The sequence below is a fragment of the Phaethon aethereus genome (assembly GCF_964289735.1).
Source record: "Phaethon aethereus genome assembly, chromosome: 20".
In the NCBI taxonomy this organism is placed as follows: Eukaryota; Metazoa; Chordata; class Aves; order Phaethontiformes; family Phaethontidae; genus Phaethon; species Phaethon aethereus.
Window position 1 is genome coordinate 10,346,553 of NC_138596.1, and position 17,844 is coordinate 10,364,396.

The 17,844-nt window shown below is 42.0% G+C and overlaps 1 protein-coding gene across 1 annotated transcript; it reads right to left on the reverse strand.

The window, feature by feature from the left end:
* Window positions 1-1,943: 1,943 nt before the first annotated feature.
* STOM (stomatin) lies at window positions 1,944-17,146 on the reverse strand (the record flags this gene model as incomplete). The annotated part of the gene is made up of 7 exons (XM_082008849.1): window positions 16,767-17,146; window positions 9,552-9,655; window positions 8,588-8,660; window positions 7,612-7,694; window positions 4,644-4,847; window positions 4,009-4,143; window positions 1,944-2,138 (listed from the first exon to the last, which is right to left on the reverse strand). The coding sequence occupies exons 1-7, from the start codon at window positions 16,813-16,815 to the stop codon at window positions 1,944-1,946; spliced, it is 843 nt and encodes a 280-aa protein (XP_081864975.1). The 5' UTR covers window positions 16,816-17,146.
* Window positions 17,147-17,844: the final 698 nt, after the last annotated feature.

Sequence of the window (17,844 nt, forward strand, 5' to 3'; positions counted from 1 at the left end):
AACTTGCGTGAAACAAATACACCTTAGAAAACTAAACCTTCTTCGTGCCATCTTTTGCACATGCACTTTTTACTAAATGGTTACAAGAAATGACTTTTGATGTTTTGGGATTGTTTTGCTTTCCCCGCACCAGAATTAGGAGCATTTAAGGCCCTGATAAAGTAACCGTATTCTGCTCCTTCAGAAAGTCACTCATTAGTAAACAGCATGTGTTTTTTATTCAGGATGAGAGCAAAAAGCATGCTTGTGGTGTCAACAAGAATTCACAGGGGTGGCCATCTACAGCAGCAACAGTGGGAGTTACAGATTCACTCACCTTCCCCAAGGACTAACCTCAAGCTGTGCAGTTACTCTGTTTCCCACTTCAAGTGCCTGCGCACAGTAATGCTAATTATTACATCTCTGTTAACCATATTTCTCCCTCTTCTCCCAGCAAAAAAGTCAAGCTCAGCTTATATTAATTGAAGTAGTGACAAACACATGCAGACTGGTATACTGCTTTTACGATGCAGAGGAAAAAAATGGTTCACAGCAAACAGGCAGCAGAGAAACTGCACCAATTAGCTCAAGCCCCAGTGGTGCTTGGGCATCTTTTCCTAACAGTGACAAAGGTACAGGTCAACAGACTTGTAAATACAGAACTGGCCGTAGCAGAGAGGTGATAAAAAACACTTTATGCTGGCCAGTGTGAGAAGGGCACGCTCTTACAGTGATCTTGGCTTTTGGTTTTCATTGCCACCTCCCAATAATTAAAGACCAGATGCCAAACTCAGTGGTGGTGGTAGCCTAAACAGCCTTCCCCCCCAACCCCAACTCTAATTCTCCTCATTTTAATCTGTAATTACATCTACTAAACAGATAGATACAAAATATGACTACAGGCTAACAGACTTACAGCTCAAGACTACGTGAACTGAAGATTACATGCTTTTGGTATTAAGTATAAGGCCCTTAGTGTCACAACAAATATTACAGGTCTGCTCAGAAGCAGCATCAACTGGTAAATCACTGGTTTGTTAGAACAGATTTGTAAACAGTACAGCATCTTCTGTTAAACATCATCACTCCCTGCTAATTACAGAGATCTTACTTCCTAGAGAAGCCGGTTTTACCCCTGGCTAAGAAGCAGGAGTCAGGATGTTGGCTTTTTAAAATAATTTTTAAAAGAGACAGATAAAGGCAGAGCCAACAACTTTTCAGTGCTTTCAAGAAGCACGAATCTATACAGGCACACCACTGTAACAGCAGAACAGCCATCGGTGCCTGCGAGCATACTGTAGCCCTAACTACGGCTTGTCTGTGCTGTCTCTGTGCGGCAGAACAGAGGTGGAAAGTTCCACTTCAGCAACATTGGCCAACAACTGTTCTCATGAATGGTGGACTGTTTTCGGGAGTATGAGCCTGATTTTCTGCAGTATCCAGCATAGTATTCTCACTCCTGTATCAACTTCCATTACTTTTCTTTGTGTACACTAGAGAACCAATCCACATGACAACACTCCCATAACTTCATTACATGTAGCTACACTCCAAGAGAATACAGTTAGGGCTGTTCCCCTTCCCTTGCAGGTCCACAGACCCATTTATTAAAAGGAATACTTCTTTTCAAATGTTGGATCATCTCATCTTCGCTACAACTGGTTTTATATACCATATAAATGGGAGGTTCTAGATGAAAGGTGTGCCACCCAGGATAGTATGGATACATGCTCATTTAAGATCACAATCTGCTTGTATTCATTTTGAGAGGTTTTCAATGTCAAATATTTTGATTGTTCATATTCTCAAATATCACATATAAGTTTTATAACACACTTGGTATAACAGAAGAGGTTCCTTGCACTTCATTAAAGCCGCCATAAGCTATAATACACAGGGAATTCAGCGTTGCAAACATTTGCTGTAGCAAAAACCCCACCCCAAACTCTCTCCTCCCACTCTGCCTAGCGATTTGCACCTATGATGCCCTGCAGCATATTTATGGGCAATGGGAAGACGATGGTGGAGTTCTTTTCCGCAGCAATGGTGGTCAGGGTCTGCAAATAACGAAGCTGAAGAGCAGCAGGGGACTCCGCAATAACCATGGATGCCTCTTTCAGGGCCCTGGAAGCATTCATTTCGCCCTCGGCTGCAATCACCTGGGGAAGCAAAATGAGTGAAACGGAATTAATTCTGGCACCGTAGTAAACTAGAAATCTGTAGGATGACTCCAGCCTTAAGTCATATACCGTAGACACTGCATATCACTTTGATCAAGTGACCTCCCCTTACCATGTTCTTCCACCAGTTCTGCCTTTTCTCTCGCTTGGACATAAGTTCCTTCTGTCTGCCTTCGAGGACCTGCCTGCCTGCCGGCCTTCCTCCCACTCGCTATCAGGATGCCAGACCTCAAATGCAACGGGTGCATTTGCTCTAATTTCAAAAACTTCTTTTGTGCTTCTTCCAGCACTGCATCTCAAAACCAGAAGGCACTTCCCATGTATCTCTGAAAATACTTTTTACTTAAAGCTGTATTTTTTTGTCTCTACAAGGGCTTGACAGGCAAATGGCATGTTTCTTACTGGGGAAATACCATTTTATCGCCTTGTTCTTTTTAATTATGAGCTCATTAGGGACAGATTTGTGGTCATGCATTTCTTAGCTGGCAGGGCCCTTCTGCATTGCGACAACATAAATATTTTCTGAGTATTTGTAAAGGATGTCTGGATTGATGGCACTTTTAACAGATAAGTTATTGCTGAGGCAATTTATGTGTGTGTCAGCACAGAGAAGGGCATATTGCCCTAAAGAGTTCTATTGCTAGGACACAATATTCTTTTAAACATCAGAATAAATAATAATTAAAAAATAATCACAAAGTAGTTAAGCTTAAAAAAAAGAAGTAGAAGTTAACACTTGGAGCACTAACATAGGCTTAAAGATATTTTCCTAGATGCAGCGCCAACTTCACATTCAATAATTGCTAGCCCCGAAGTCTAATGAAATTCAGCTTAGCATTTATTTCCCATGAAAATAAACTCCAAATTTTATAATAACCTAAAGACAGGTTAAAGTTAATGAAACTCCTAATTAATGGTGGATATGAATATCAGTCATATATATGTGCATAAAAATCACTCACACGTGTGTGTGAGATGAACATTACAAGATTAAATGCAATTTTAATGGCATTACACGAACGCTAGTAAACCTCCCTTTGCCAATACAAATTTTTAGTATTTGGAATGCAAGTTCCATTTTTCTATGATAGGTAGCTCAATAGACCACTAATATCTACCAGAAACCCTCACCTATCAGCCTAGTCTACCAAAAAAGGGGTTTTGGGACCGCTAGGGTTTCTGTTTGTTTGTTTTTTAAAAGCAGAATCTACAGTTGCATCTATGGACACAGTTTTCAAGACAGGATTAACAAACCACCAGAGGAGACAATTGCAGGGCACAGAACGCTAAGGGAACAAGCGAACTTGCCTAGTCCTAGAAAAGGAAGCACTAACCGCCCCTGAGGTTTTTTACTCCAAACTTCAACATCTAGTACCTCCTTCTCCCACCTCAGAAGGCAATAAGATGTCATGACCAAAGGGATCACCGCTCAGCTTAAGGGTGACAAAACCAAGTATTGCAGCTGTTCTGTTTCTCGTATGAAGTAACAAACAGAAAACAAAGGACTTGCCTAAAATCAGGGCTAGTCAGGAAAAAGATGGAAGTAAGTTTGGCTTCTAATTCACTGCGGGCTCCAGCTAATAAGCTCAAAATTGTTTTGTTTGTTATTTGTTCTTGGAGTGTGGTAAAAAATTGAGATTCTGCGTTTTTGAAGGAAATCTCACCTGCACGAACCACAATGAAATAGCACCAGCAGCCAGACACAAATCTCCAAAAATCCCGCCCTGCACTCCCTATTTGCTACAACACAATCTGGCTGAGAATCTTCATCCTTTACATTACCACATGGAATTATTCATGAAGAAGGAAAAAAAAAAAGAATACCGAACCCACATGTTGATGTTATTACCTTAGCTCTCGCCTCCCGGGTAGCTTCTGCTTCTGCAGCCATTGCTCTCTGCAGCTGCACAGGTAATTTCACATCCTTGATCTCCACACGTTCTACCTTAATGCCCCAATCATCTGTTGCCTCATCAAGTGTGGCCTGTGTAAGGCAGGACAATGAAGTTAGGCCATCTACCTGGCTGCAAACACGTGTCCAAATTTGAAGAGTGACCAATAAACCAAATGAATTATCTTACAATTCTTGGACTTCACGGGCTTTAGTGTTTACATTATGTAATTATACAAGCGTAACTGTTGTAAACTAACAAAAAACCCCAGAGCTTAATTAATATATTGAAGGAATTCTGTGGTATAATTTCCTTCGACAGCAGAGTATTGACATAATGATCCAGGGGAGCCCTCCTCTCCTGTATCCCTCATTCCCACTTGCTACCCCACTGGCCCCTTACTGCTTTAGTCACTCAGTTTTATTACACCGAATGCCATCCCAATAGCTCCTGGTAGGGATTTGCCTAAAGCTCTGAATCACAACTTGGCTTATCACTTAGAAGGTAAAATAAATCCTGACCTGTATGTTATCCATGGGATGGCTGCTTAACTGGCTGTTTGATGGATTTGCTTAGGTAAAGCTGCTCATACCTGCATGCTGTGTGCAATTTCTTCACGATCAGAGAGAATCTGAGAAAGGTTTTTGGTCCCCAGAACGTTCCTCAAAGTAGTCTGTGCTAAGAGACGGGTGGCTGAGTCAGCATTTGTGATATTTGCTACAGCAAGGGTGGCATTGTGAACTCTGTAATACACCACTCCGTCTACATTAATTGTCACAGAGTCCTTGGTCAAGATCTAAAAAGCAATGGGGAGAGCATATAATATTCAATAAATATATGGTTAACTGCTATGATAATTACATATTTCTTTTCCTAGACAAACTCCTAGTTTTTCCAGGGTAAAGCAACTATCTTGAAATCAAAAGACCTTATTCACACATGCTGCACGTGAACATGTCTACGTACAGATGCACAAACCTTCCGTTAGAGCTCTGAAAAGCTAAGACTAAATATGGGATTAGAACACTCCTCATAGAAAACTATGTTCCATTAGCTTTGCCATAATGTTATTTCTAACTCACTCCTTCAAATTCACAGCGGGATCTGCCATTCATACAAGTGACGGGGGGGGGGGGGGGGGGAAATTCAGAAATAATTTACACTGCAACACATATGCTCTTTCACCTGGGAAGCTTTAACCTGTTACTCTGAAACTAGCAACATGTCACAACCAGGTACGTACCCCCCGTTATATTTCAGTGAGGCTCATACTCAGAGATTGACTGTGCCAGAATGCAAAAAGTACGCACAAGACAGAAAAGGCTCCAACGACATTAGCACTCAAAGTTATTTTGTTTACGTGCAGAGGTGGGGATATGGGACCACTACATTCAACACGGGTTCAAGCGCTCTAGTTAAGGCACATACTGGAAACATTTATGAGAAGCTCACCTGAAGTTTCTGTACAGAGAAAAAAGGCTAATAATGACTATCATTGCAAATAAAAGATACATTAGATCTTCACTTGTGTTTAACTTCAGTCACAAGACTATTGATTTAGCAAGACATAACTCTGCAGGTGTGTCAGTTTATAAAACAAGGGCAAAAGTGTTTCTCGGCTGCACTTTCAAACAAACATCACAAATGAGTTTCCCATACTGCAGGTGTGACTGTAGCTGAAGGCAGTTGTCAATTACTGCTTATTCCATAACACAGCAATGGCCAAGCTAGAGACTCGAGCACAGCAGTGGCTGTGTAAGTTACGTTGTAGAACTGCAGAAACTTTGTAAAAAAGGATGTCAGTGTATAATTAAGCTTCGAGAAACAAAGCGCCATGCCTCTGTGATATTTTAGAAAAGACTGGAAGGTTTGACTGAAGTATGTCTAGCTACTTACAAAATTGTTTTTGCATGTCCCAAGGGTCTGATGTATTTCAGCTGCATGGGTGTCAGCCTTACTTCAACATTTAATTAGAAATATCTCTCATTATCTAGCAGTTCATTGTTCTTCTTGGAGGTACTTCTGATTGAAATGCCACCTTGTGCTACTAAATGAGTATGTGGTGATTTCTAGACAAGTTGCAGAGGAAATCCAATTTGTGAACACCCTCAGAGGTTTATTCAAGTGATGTACTGAATTTAACACTTGTATGTTAAGCAAAGGATGCACTTGCAACGATAGAGGCAGATATTCTTGAAGGTTTAGAAGGGGGTACACTAGAAAGAAGCATTGATATTAATTATATTTTAAAGTTAGTTTAAAAAAAGATTGTAGTATGCCACATGACCATGAGAAGGTGTCCCAATTCCACATTAGATAATTACTATTAGGTTATTTGACAAGAGAGAGGGATGGGCGAGTTACTTAACTTTCAAGACTTACCTGCTCTGTCCTTCCCCAAACTACCTATTTTAGCAGGCTTTTCATAATAGCATAAGATAAACAAAGAACAAGTAGCATGCACAGAAATCATGTTGTACAAATAAAAATGTATTTCTGCTTTTACCTACGGAATACAAACAAACCTAAATCCATAAGCATAATTTAATCAAGCCCAAAAAAACCCCTGTAGAACTGATGGCTTCACTAATAGCACATCAGCAGCTGCAAGCACATTTTGCCTGCCAGCGATTAGGTTTCTACCAATTACCCTTTAGAGTGTACCATGACAGTTGCCATTTGTCTAAATCTGCAACTAATGCTGAGCAATAAACCAACTAGCCAATATGACAGGAAACAGATGCACCAGACAGGTTGCATCAGGCGTCTTTGTCTTGCAAAATACACCAGATACATGAGAGAGACAGTTATAATCACGAACATACGACTGTTCACTAACTTTATTTTTAGAGGGGTAGATGTTTTTTATTCTTTTGTTATCCATCAAGCTGGCATCACTGAGTTCAGCTAGCTTAATGCTGTGGAGGGAGTCTGCTGAAAAATTAAGATGTGCAAGGAAAAACAGACTAGAAATGAAAGTAATTTTTTTGTTCTTTAGGACCTTCACGCTGAAGGACATCAGATGACATTAGGTGTGGTACACCTTCATGATGTTCCTGAATTATGGCATAGCAGGACACAGAAGCAACGTGGACACAAAACCCACGTAAGGGAGCAGGCCATTACCCTGGGTTGCTATTGATAGCATTCGATGCATATAATAATTTCATCCCATTATTTTACCTAGTTTATACATCTAGATAAATTGGCATAGGAAAGATCACTGCTGCTTCTGGACGTCTTCCATATTTCACAGAAACAATTAGAGAATGTTGCATAAAGCCCAGCAGCCTTCATTCCAAACTCCTCCCATTCCAGCTCTTAGACAGGATTAAGTAATCTTATTTGGTCCTTAGCGGATAGCGTAATTTGTTTTCTTTCAGCGATCTTCTCTTATTGAATGATATTGCTAAAGGATATATATTTTTTTCTCCATACACTGAACCCGCACAAGAAATCTACATTAAAACTACAGGCTACCCAATAATGAGCAGGGGAAAAAGAAAGTGCAAAAAATTCTGCGAACACTTTAGCAGATACAAAGGCAAGTGCAAACTCACCTCTTGGGGAGGAATATCAAAAGAGATGGTCCTCATATCAACTTTGATGAAGCTGTCTGTGCAGGGCAGGACAAAAAACAAACCTGTACAAAAAAAATTCATTCCAGAAGATGTGAAAATGGGTCATTTTTCATTTCATTTCAGTTGAAACTTGCTACTGAAATAAGCTTAAATCCAACCACTGGAGCTGTATAGCCCTCTTTGTAACAAGCTCAGTAGAATGTTCGTTAGTGGCTTTCAAACCAGGGCAAGACTTTCAAAAGTATGCTGAGAATCTTCCATTTATTCAGGTCTAACTTATTTAGAGATCTTTAACATTTGGGGAAAAAAAAAACAAACACCCAGAACTGTTAGCAGCTTCTTTTGAAAATTTGTCCCATGTAGTTACTTCTGGGGCCTAATTCTGGTAAGCAGAAACTTTGAACCTCCTTTTGTTCTACTGGATCACTGTAATTCTTCAACTTTACAGCAATGTGGAAGTATTGCAAAATCTGGATGAAAATGAAGGAAGAAGCTCTTGCCCCTTTCTGTCACTTTGAGCAGCAGGAGCAACAGCCGAAAGTAACATTCTTTCAAATCTCATCAGGATTTCTAGTACACACGGGAGACTTTTCAAAACTATCAAATACTTTAATTGCTTCTATTTCTTTTGAAGAACATTGAGGCTTTCAGACCATTTGGGTTTTAACTGACGTGCGAAACTTTTTAAAATGGCACATTTGATGCCACTACTCCTCCCTTTACATTCTGCGCTTTCGATTCTACCTGAAGACCATGCATTATCTAGGGAGATCTGGGTAAGGCTCACAGATAACGAGTTTATGACCTTCTCCATATAAAGTAACATATCCTCTTACCGGAAGTTACAAAATTCTTGAGAAAGCCATTTGCTAATCTAATGCAATGTCTCCAGACAGCTATTATTTTGGCAATGACTTAATTAGGACAAATATTAAGAATGCTCTCCAGGACATACCTGGTCCCTTTGCTCCCCCTTTCAAGATGCGTCCAAGTCTAAATATGATTGCTCGCTCGTATTCCTTTATAATCTGTAATAAATAGTTGGATGTCATGCAAGGGTTTCCAGAAGCTGTATGATGGATTCCAGACTATGTATACACTAGTCAAGACAGTCTCGAGTCTCAAATGTAACATACATTTCTCTACTGGCTGCTTTTGAAAATTTTAGCCTGACCCGTACTCTCAAAAAGCAAACAGCAAAAGGAACAATCAGGATGATATTCCACAAGAAATATTCTCCAGACTGTGGCACTGTCTGTCAAAGGCAGAAGCAACAGCACGTCATCTAGGCAGGATCAAGCACTAGAAGCAGCCATCAGGAATATCCTGGCAACAACAAAATGAAGTGCAGTATACGTGACCCAGCAGAGATTTTTCCAGCTCTAACTCTGATGCAGTATCTTAGCCAAAACAAAGCAGGAGCTATTTCCTCCTGTCTGGAAACTGAAAACATCAAGCTCAAAGTGGTCACACATGACACAGTCTCTACAGATCTGTCACATGCAGCCACATATATGTGCATACTTTATATTTACATGCTTCATATTTACATGCATACATATATAGGGAGAGATGTCCTTAAAAAAATTATCAGTCCTCCAAGAGTAATTATGCATTCTTGCAATTATTCTGATCTTCCAGACTAGCTTATATACTAACGACAACTGGGTAGACATAGTGAAGATGTCAATGTGCAAAAATCATTTTGACTAAATACTGTAATAGCACTTATTTTTTAAGCTTGAAGATTGATGCACTGAAATGTTGGGGTTTGCTATATACTGTCTGCTATAGCTCAAGAAAGAATAGTGTTAGATTAATTTGTGTTTAGAACAAATAAAACAGAGAACAACAATAACAACTAGGAAGCATCTGCATCGCTTAATGTTTTAATGCAACTTAGCAGTGAACAATTTTACCTTTATGCACATCCAGATTGATAAAGGGAATGTAATAATAGTGAAAAGAAGTGAAGTGATCACCAGGATCCATCCACACAAACCAAGGCCAGTATCAGTCTCATCTGCAAGAAAAGAGCAGATATTTTCAGATTTTTAAAACCAGGAGTGCCTGTTAAAGAAAGTGCCTACAATGATCTTTACGTTGAGTATTCCTTGAAATAAGCCACTGTTAGCACTACTCCTCTGGCCAAACTCATTAGGTTTAGATCAGAAGTCAAATTAAAAGCCAAATTCCGCTTTCATTTTCACTAGTCTCTGGAAGTTGTGCAAGATAGCTGAGGGCAGAATGCAGTCCAAGTAACATTTATTCAGAATTAAGTATGCTAACATTTAAGTACAGACTCTCAAGTGCCTCCCTCTTCCCCAGTTCTCTCTAGCAGAATGACCAATAGGCAGCAGTAGAAATCTTGTTCTTTTATTGCCTAAGGAATCCTGTCAGAGAAACACTTGCTTAATTGGTGAAATTCAAATATCCCAAAGCCTATCAACTTTAGTCATAGGACAATTAGAATTTGGTTTATGTTCCAGCTGCCATAGGTGCAGATCTAAGAAAACCACAATTCTCCAAACTTTTGTATCTAGGAAGTAGGGTAAGATGCAGTGCAAGACTAGCCAGGCACGAAATGAAGTCTCCATAAAGCATTTCTTGTCCAAAGACTCCTTATGCTTAGAAAACAAACATGATAGTTCTCTGTCACAAAATGACACCAACTGAAGGTCCTTCCAGAATCAGCAAGTAACAAGAGCTAGTGGTTTCCAATACTACACAGCTAAAAAAAGCAATGCACCATGACAAAATGCGGACGTGCTGGGAAGCGTTCATAAAGCTATAGGAAGTTTCTTATTCTGCCAGCTAAGACTCCAAGCAGGCTGCCAGGAGCCCGTTGCCAAGTGGGGATATCCCAGCGTGACACTGAGCACTCACAACCATCACAGTCCTACTGTGGAGATACCGAAATTCATCTTTCTCACTCCATCCTTTAAAAAACCAAAAGCACAAAATGCCAAGAAGCACCCACAAAGCTTAGAAAAACACAATTCCCACATTTAGATGAAAGAATGTTGCTTCAGGACCACACTTCCCCTTCTTGCTGAACTGTAAGCACCCCATTACAGTGCTGCAAATATGCAGACGTTGTCCTAACTTTATCAGTGCCACAAATACCGAAAGGACTGGAATATTGTTATCTAATGGAGTGCATTCAGCAGCTTGCTTAGAAAGAAACTGCATTAAAGAATCTAGAAGTTTTAGTTTAGTTCTACCTGGAATTATATAATGAATAGTTTTCTGTATTCACCAAACACAACTACAATTCAATTATTACAACAAAACTGCTCAGCTCGAAGAAGTAAGTCTCTGAGTCTCCATGCTAACAGTTATTTTAAGTAGAACCCATATTATATAGCAAAATCTTGATTTTGAAAAATATCCATTGATTTTAACAACTCCAGATAGAAGAGTAAGGATTTTATTGTGCCCACAATTGAACTCAGCATGAGCAGTGTATGCCTTGGATAAAGAGGGAAGTGAGACAGATCAGTCATTAGGTATTGCTAACCTTGAATGTGAGTAATAGCAAGTAATAGTATATACTTTGCAAATTTGGATCCATAATGTGTGACTATAGTCATAGAAGTCAGCAAAATAACCGGGAACCAATATTGAAGTTTCCAGTCCTCATTTTCACTGACTGTGGGTCTTACAGCTATTCCTAGCCTTTCAAGTAAGATGGAATATGGCGGTAGTTGGAGAATACTAAGTTTTTGTCTCACAGTATCTTAACTTTATGAAGTTACTCAAAGCTTCTGAAGCCAGGTGGGTAACTTCTCCATAATTTGTATCCCTGCTATACGCCAGTGTAACAACCCTCAAGGACGTGTCATATCATGCATCATTTTCAAATTCCTCCATGGAAAGTTACCTAAAGATATCCCCCTCGCCCCCCCCCGGTTTACTATTGCTTAGTGGAAACACCAGATTAAAGGAGTAATTTCCAGGCCTTCTGTGAAAGTCAAGGAAATGCAGCACCTACACGTAACGGTATTAAGCAGCTGTCAGTGTTAAGCAACATCTGTAAACTCGTTAGCGATGGGAACATTACATGTCATTTAGCAACAAAGCATTAGTCAGCCTAAAACCATAAAAAGTATTCACAATCTATACTGGTAAGGAGGAAAAGTCTCCTTCTCTCTTTTACTTAACTTTTACAAACCTGAAGGAGCTGAGGATCCTGCTTCAGTCCTACTCTACAGCTTAACATGAAGTCTACACACACACACACACACACCCCCCCCTCACCCCCCCCCCTCGCTCTACAGAACTACAGCCTGGAAAAAAATTATCCATTTTCTTCCCCATTGAACATGAAGGTAGAAGCCACAACTCAGATAACGTAAAGTTTCAAAACTGAGTAAGTGCACGCTTTGTTTAGCGACAATGATCGTCCCATCGCGGGCGATGTTTCCCAATACAAAAAGCGAGAGAGACGCTGCCTCATGAAAAACTGTATGAAATACAAGAGACATGCGTGGCATCTGTGGATGAACTTTCTTACTGCAATGTTTTAACATTTCATTCATGGGACCTGGGTAACTTCATCAACAGGCCATTCTTGCCAGATTTCTCAGTCAGGCTCATTGATTCTGGATTCTAAACAGCAGCTACTTCGCGAGCACCGAGACTGACAGAGACATCGCAGGCGTAACGCGCGGCCTCAGAGGCACCTCTTGCAGACGACGCACAGCCCTGCCCACCCAACCTGCTGAAAAAACCCAGATTTTACACCACACTAAGTGCTGGCTGCAGCAGACTGCCTCCCAGCCTTCTTTCACCCATCACATATGTGCACCTTTCAACAGAGAAAAAACGTATCTTTGGTTTTGGCAGGCAGTGACAAAGAACAGCTCACAGAGATATTCTTTTCACTAAGCACCCACAAAACACCTAGAGAACTACTGAAAAGAGACTTCGGGCATATGTCGTGATCTAGAGGCAAAGCAAGAATAAAAAGTCTGTCCTTTATTTCTTAGCTGCATCCGTAGCGTTCAAGATTAGCTAAGGAGAACTAGAGTAATAAAAAAGGAGAAATGGTTTCGTAGTGAGAGTTCTGCCTGGGAACCCTCGAGAACTGGGTTTTGCTTCTCCCTAAGCCAGACTCCCCGTGTGACATTTCTGACACCATTATATCATCAAACTCAAAAGAGAGAAAGGCAATTTACTCCTCCCAAAGGGGGAAAAAAAACCCCAAACAACAAAGCAAAACCCCAACGAAACTAAAACCTTGCTCATACAACAGATGCGTGATCATTAACAATAATTGCTGGGGAGATATATTTAAATATTAATATACTGTAATGTATGTAGCTGCTGAAAAAGCTATGGGAAAAACAATGTAATGGCTTCAAAAAAAGAGACATCACCAAAAACTCAAATGATGTCAAAACCAGAGTACACTGCATTTTCTCCACTGTTACTGCTGTTGGGAGCTGTCCCTCATTTTAAAGACACTATGACTTGCAGAGACAAGGCCTAGAAAATATAATAATGAAAAAGACAAATCGATGATTGTATTACAGCTGTTACTACTACTCATAGAACTGGTATTAGTCATAGGAATAGTTTCTATCAAGAAATATTCTTTAACGATGAAAACATCAACTCCGTTTCAATTACATTGGCCATGAAAAGATGCTCAAAGCCCCACTTCTGCCAGAACAAGCCCAATTCCGCCATCTCTAACTATTCCACTGGAAATTTCTTGTAAGTTAAAAATCAGCCAAGCCCACAACTTGAATTTATAGAAGGCTGTTGGTGTCCAAGTCAAGGCAACCAATGCAAAAAGCAAAAATTCTTGAGCAACTGTGCAAATGGAAGGCTTCTGCACTGTAGCACAATCGCTTCTTTGTCACTCCTGCTTAACTTTTCATGTGACCTTTAATATTTTTAAATATATTTGTATTTAAAAAGAAACATTCATTAATATTTACTAGTTTATTTGTTTCCCTGTAGGAAGGCAATGTTTGTTTCATTGCAAGATGGACCTCCACCCATCCTGTTCCTCCACCAACCCAATCGCCCTCTATGGCATACGCACACGCAGCGATGCCAGATACATCCTGACTTTGGATCATTTCACATTAACAGACAAAGAGGATCCCTTCAGGTCTGGAAAGCCAGTACTCACATAATTTTCTAACAAGAAGACTAAAAAGAATGGTGAAAACACACCCTGGAACTCACTTAATTAAAGTCAAACTGCTTACAAAATATGGGTGCTGCAGATTCACCCAATTAACATTCAAGGTCCACGTTCCAGAAATGGTACATTCTTTTGGATATGTATACACTTTTTTTTTTCCTTAGGAGGTTTTAAAGCTTCAAATTTGTTTCAAATAGAGTTTAGGGAATTGCAAAATATGGTATCATTCCAAGGGATTAAACACAGGGATACTTGGTATTGGCTAGGCCTCTGGTTAAAGGCAAACACTGGTTCTAATCTCAAGCAATGCATAACTATCAGCTTTTCTCTTAAAAACAGTCTTGAGTTTAAAATTTTTTGAGTAGACAGATGTATGCAACTAGCTGTTGGAATAATATGCTAAAGGCAGCATATGTGGAACAAAATTACATTTTCTTCTGTAAGAGTGACGGATTTAAAATTTACAAAGAAATTACCATTTCAGTCTGAAAAAAGTGCATTTGAACTAGCTATACCAACACAGGAATATAAGCTATGAAAAAATAGAAAGACTAAAAATACATCAAAGTTACTTGAAAATAAGTAGTATTAGTATTCTAATATTTAATTAAATATAAATGTTTAATAGCCTCTTTTAGCAACTTCAGCTATCATGAACAGCTATGATTTAAAAGCAACTATTGACACGGAAGAGTTGCAAGGCTTAATTACAAGTTAGTCATGAAGGTGTTCTCCATGCTGTAGATGCTGATAAGGCATCGACAGCAGAAAGTCCATTTTTTTTTAAACTTGCAGTAACTCTAGGTACTCAGCTTTGGTCCTCTCTGGATTTATTTTCTAAAGTGCCAACATTCTGTCATATATCCCTACAGCTTCAGTTCAAACATGTGCAATATTCTTGCTCTTTTATTATCAAGATACTAAACCCCCACACCTGGAACTTAGTCAGAGGAATCTTATTTGTGGACAATCTGCAATAGATTACATATCCTTTAAAAAATAAACCACAAAGAGAAAAAAATATTTAAAAAATTTTAATTGAATCAGCCTTGAAGCCCTTTAAGGCTGACTGGAACAGTTACTGTTACTTTAGCAAGAAATGATCACTTGGATCATCAAACAGTATTAACAATTTATAATAAACGGCCCTGGAGGCTGAGATGGAAGGGGGAGGCTCTCATTACTGCTTGAGGTGTGGCATACACTTCACTCTCAATTTATTTTCTCCTGCACAGACTACACGATCTGAACAAGCATATCACGGTCAAATCGCAAAAATGTGCGAGATTCCCAGGTCCCAGGAGAGGAAGGGACCTTCCCCCATAACTGCGCAAACAACCCCCCCAGAGTGAAACCAAAATGCATCAGGGCCATCAATTGGAGGGAACACAAGGCAAGCAATACTGGATAGAGATCTCCATTCCCATGCTGCTTGGTCACCTCCAGGACAGTCTGCGAATGACTGAAGGGTGTTATTCTGTGACAGTTATTCAACTGTTTCCTAATTAGCAAACAATCAGGAACAATAAGGAATACTACTTTCAATGAGAACTAAATGTCTTTTCAGATGCTTCTCAAAGCATTTCACATGGCAAATAGTCAAAATTATTACATCTGATAACCAAAATTATGTCTAATGCCATTTAATCCGTAGATATTTTTGTCATAATAAAGTAATTGGTAGCCAGCTTTAGCCTCCAAAACAACACATCACACCGTAACTACAAAGGCGACCACCTCCGTGGCACGTAAAGGGAGAGGCTTGCAGAGTCCCAGGCAAGGTTAGTGTCAGTGAGCACTGTCAGGTATTAATAGCTAACATGCAGAATGAAACGTAGATCCTCTCCGGGGGTACAGGAACTAGCAGGTGCCATTAGCATGGGGCCCAAACAGAGCTACAGTTATTTATACACCGACTCAGATTACGTAGCCAAAGCTGTCGCATATAAAGCAATCTTGTAAATACATTTCCTGCTCCAGTTGCAAACGATAAGCCGTGAGATAAATTACAACTCTTCTGTAGTCTGTCGCTGAACAATGCAGGTAACAGGAAAACGCTCCATCTTGCAGGGATGGAAATGGTTAGTTGTGTTACTTCAGTGCATCATCTCCAAAACTTGCTGAGCTGGGTTACACTCACATCTACTAAGCGAAAGGCCAAAAGCCACTACAATAACCGAACCAAGAAGTAAAAATTAAGTACAGCTTCATTGCCCCACTTGAGGGAACAGAACTGACTTTTCCCACTTACTCCAGTCACACCTATCTACCGTTCTGCTCAACTGAAGAGCACCAGCGCTGTAAACAATCAGTCCCCAAATTCTTTTCGTTCTCTTTTACTGGTGCAGTGCCTCGGGGATTACTTCTGTCGACTCTGCTCTTAATTACTTGTTTAGCTTTCCCCTTAGTGACCCGCGTTACCGTACAGGAAGAGAAAACACACACAAAAACTAAAACAAAGTTACGCAACTGGGGCCGAGTCTCAACGATGCTCTTCTGCGCTCCCGGGGGCACCCACCTCCGCAGAGACGCGAGGCGCGGGGCTGCGGCACTGCTGGGCGACGCGACCCGCCGGGCCCCGTCCCGCCGCAGGCCGGCTCGGCGCCGCCGGCAGCCGAAGGAGCCGTGGAGGGGCCGGCGGGCCCGGCCTGCGCCGGGGGCCCTGCGGGGGGCTCCCGCCTCCTCGGCGAGGCCGGCGGAGCTGCCGAGGGCTGAGGAGAGCGGGAGGCTGCCCGGGAGGCGAGGCGGAACCGCTCCTCGCTCTTTCAGCGGGCTTAACTTTGGTGAAGGATCAGCAAACTTTCCTCGGCGACTAAATAAAATAATTAAAACGGAAAGAGAAAACCCGAAAGCGACAGGAAGGCACCGCGAGCTCGCAGACGGCGAGGAGCGATCGGCGGAGCAGCCGTGGCCCCCGCTGCCCCTTAGGGGCAGCCGCCCCCCTCGCCCCCCCGCTCCTCCCTACTGCGGTTACCTTGCATCCGCCGGGCCTTAGGCGCGACCCCCGCTTCGTGGTCTGCCATGGCCGCTGCCGCCCTCCCGTCAGCGCCGCCTCCGCCGCGCGCGAGCTGCCCCCTGCCCCGCGCGCCCGCCCCGCCCTGCCCCGCGGCGCGGCCGCCGCCAGGGTGGGGCCGCGGCGGTTGCGCGCTGCCTGCCCCAGTGCCCACCCGCCCCCCGCTCGCCCCGGAGGCGATCAGACGGCCTGAGGGGATGTGGCGGGGTGGCCGTATCGGTGGTCGCCCGCCCCTCAGCGACAGGCCGCGGGTGGCAAGGGACGGGCAGCAGCTGGAAACGGCCGTGGGAAGCAGGCAGCGACGGGGCGTTAGTGAAGGCAGACGCGCTGGGGCGTCGGAGCGTGCCCGGAGCGGGAAGGGGAGCGTGAGGAAGGCGAGGGAATGGGAGCAGAGCGGGCCGGGCGGGCGGCGACGCGCCTGAGGTGAGCGGGGCCCGGTCAGCCCCTCGCGGGGAAGCGGCAAGGAAAGGCCTCAAGCTTAGCTTAACGTCCAGGCGAAAGCTGGCGGCCCTTAATGGGTGAGGTACGGCCTTACATAAAAGAATGAATAAGGAGCAGCTTTCAAACCGATAAAGACTTACTTTTGAACCACTCCGTTTGAGGGGTAACGTGCTAATGCACACCATACTTCTCTCTGTGATCATGCTGAAGTATGTGCACAAAATGGGAAGGGAATGAAAACAATCCTGAAGAAAAAAACCCTGCTTTTTAAAAAAATCCCCTCCGGTTTCAGGTATACTGCTTCCTGGCCTATTGCAGGGCACCGATGGAGAGTTTGGAGCTTGCACCCCTTTTTGAAGGCACCACAATTGTGATCTCTGCTGCTTTTCTACAGGGTTCGTCTCATAGAAACCAGGTGTGCATAGAAACACATCAATACACATACAGTCATTACATACCAGGTGTCATAAAGATTACAGCATTTGAAAAAAGTTCCAAGGTTGAGTTCTATATTAGGATGGTTGATGATATATTCATGGCTGTTCTTTAACCTTTATTCATGTATGGGATGGTGGTAATTAATGGGCAGGGAGGGGCA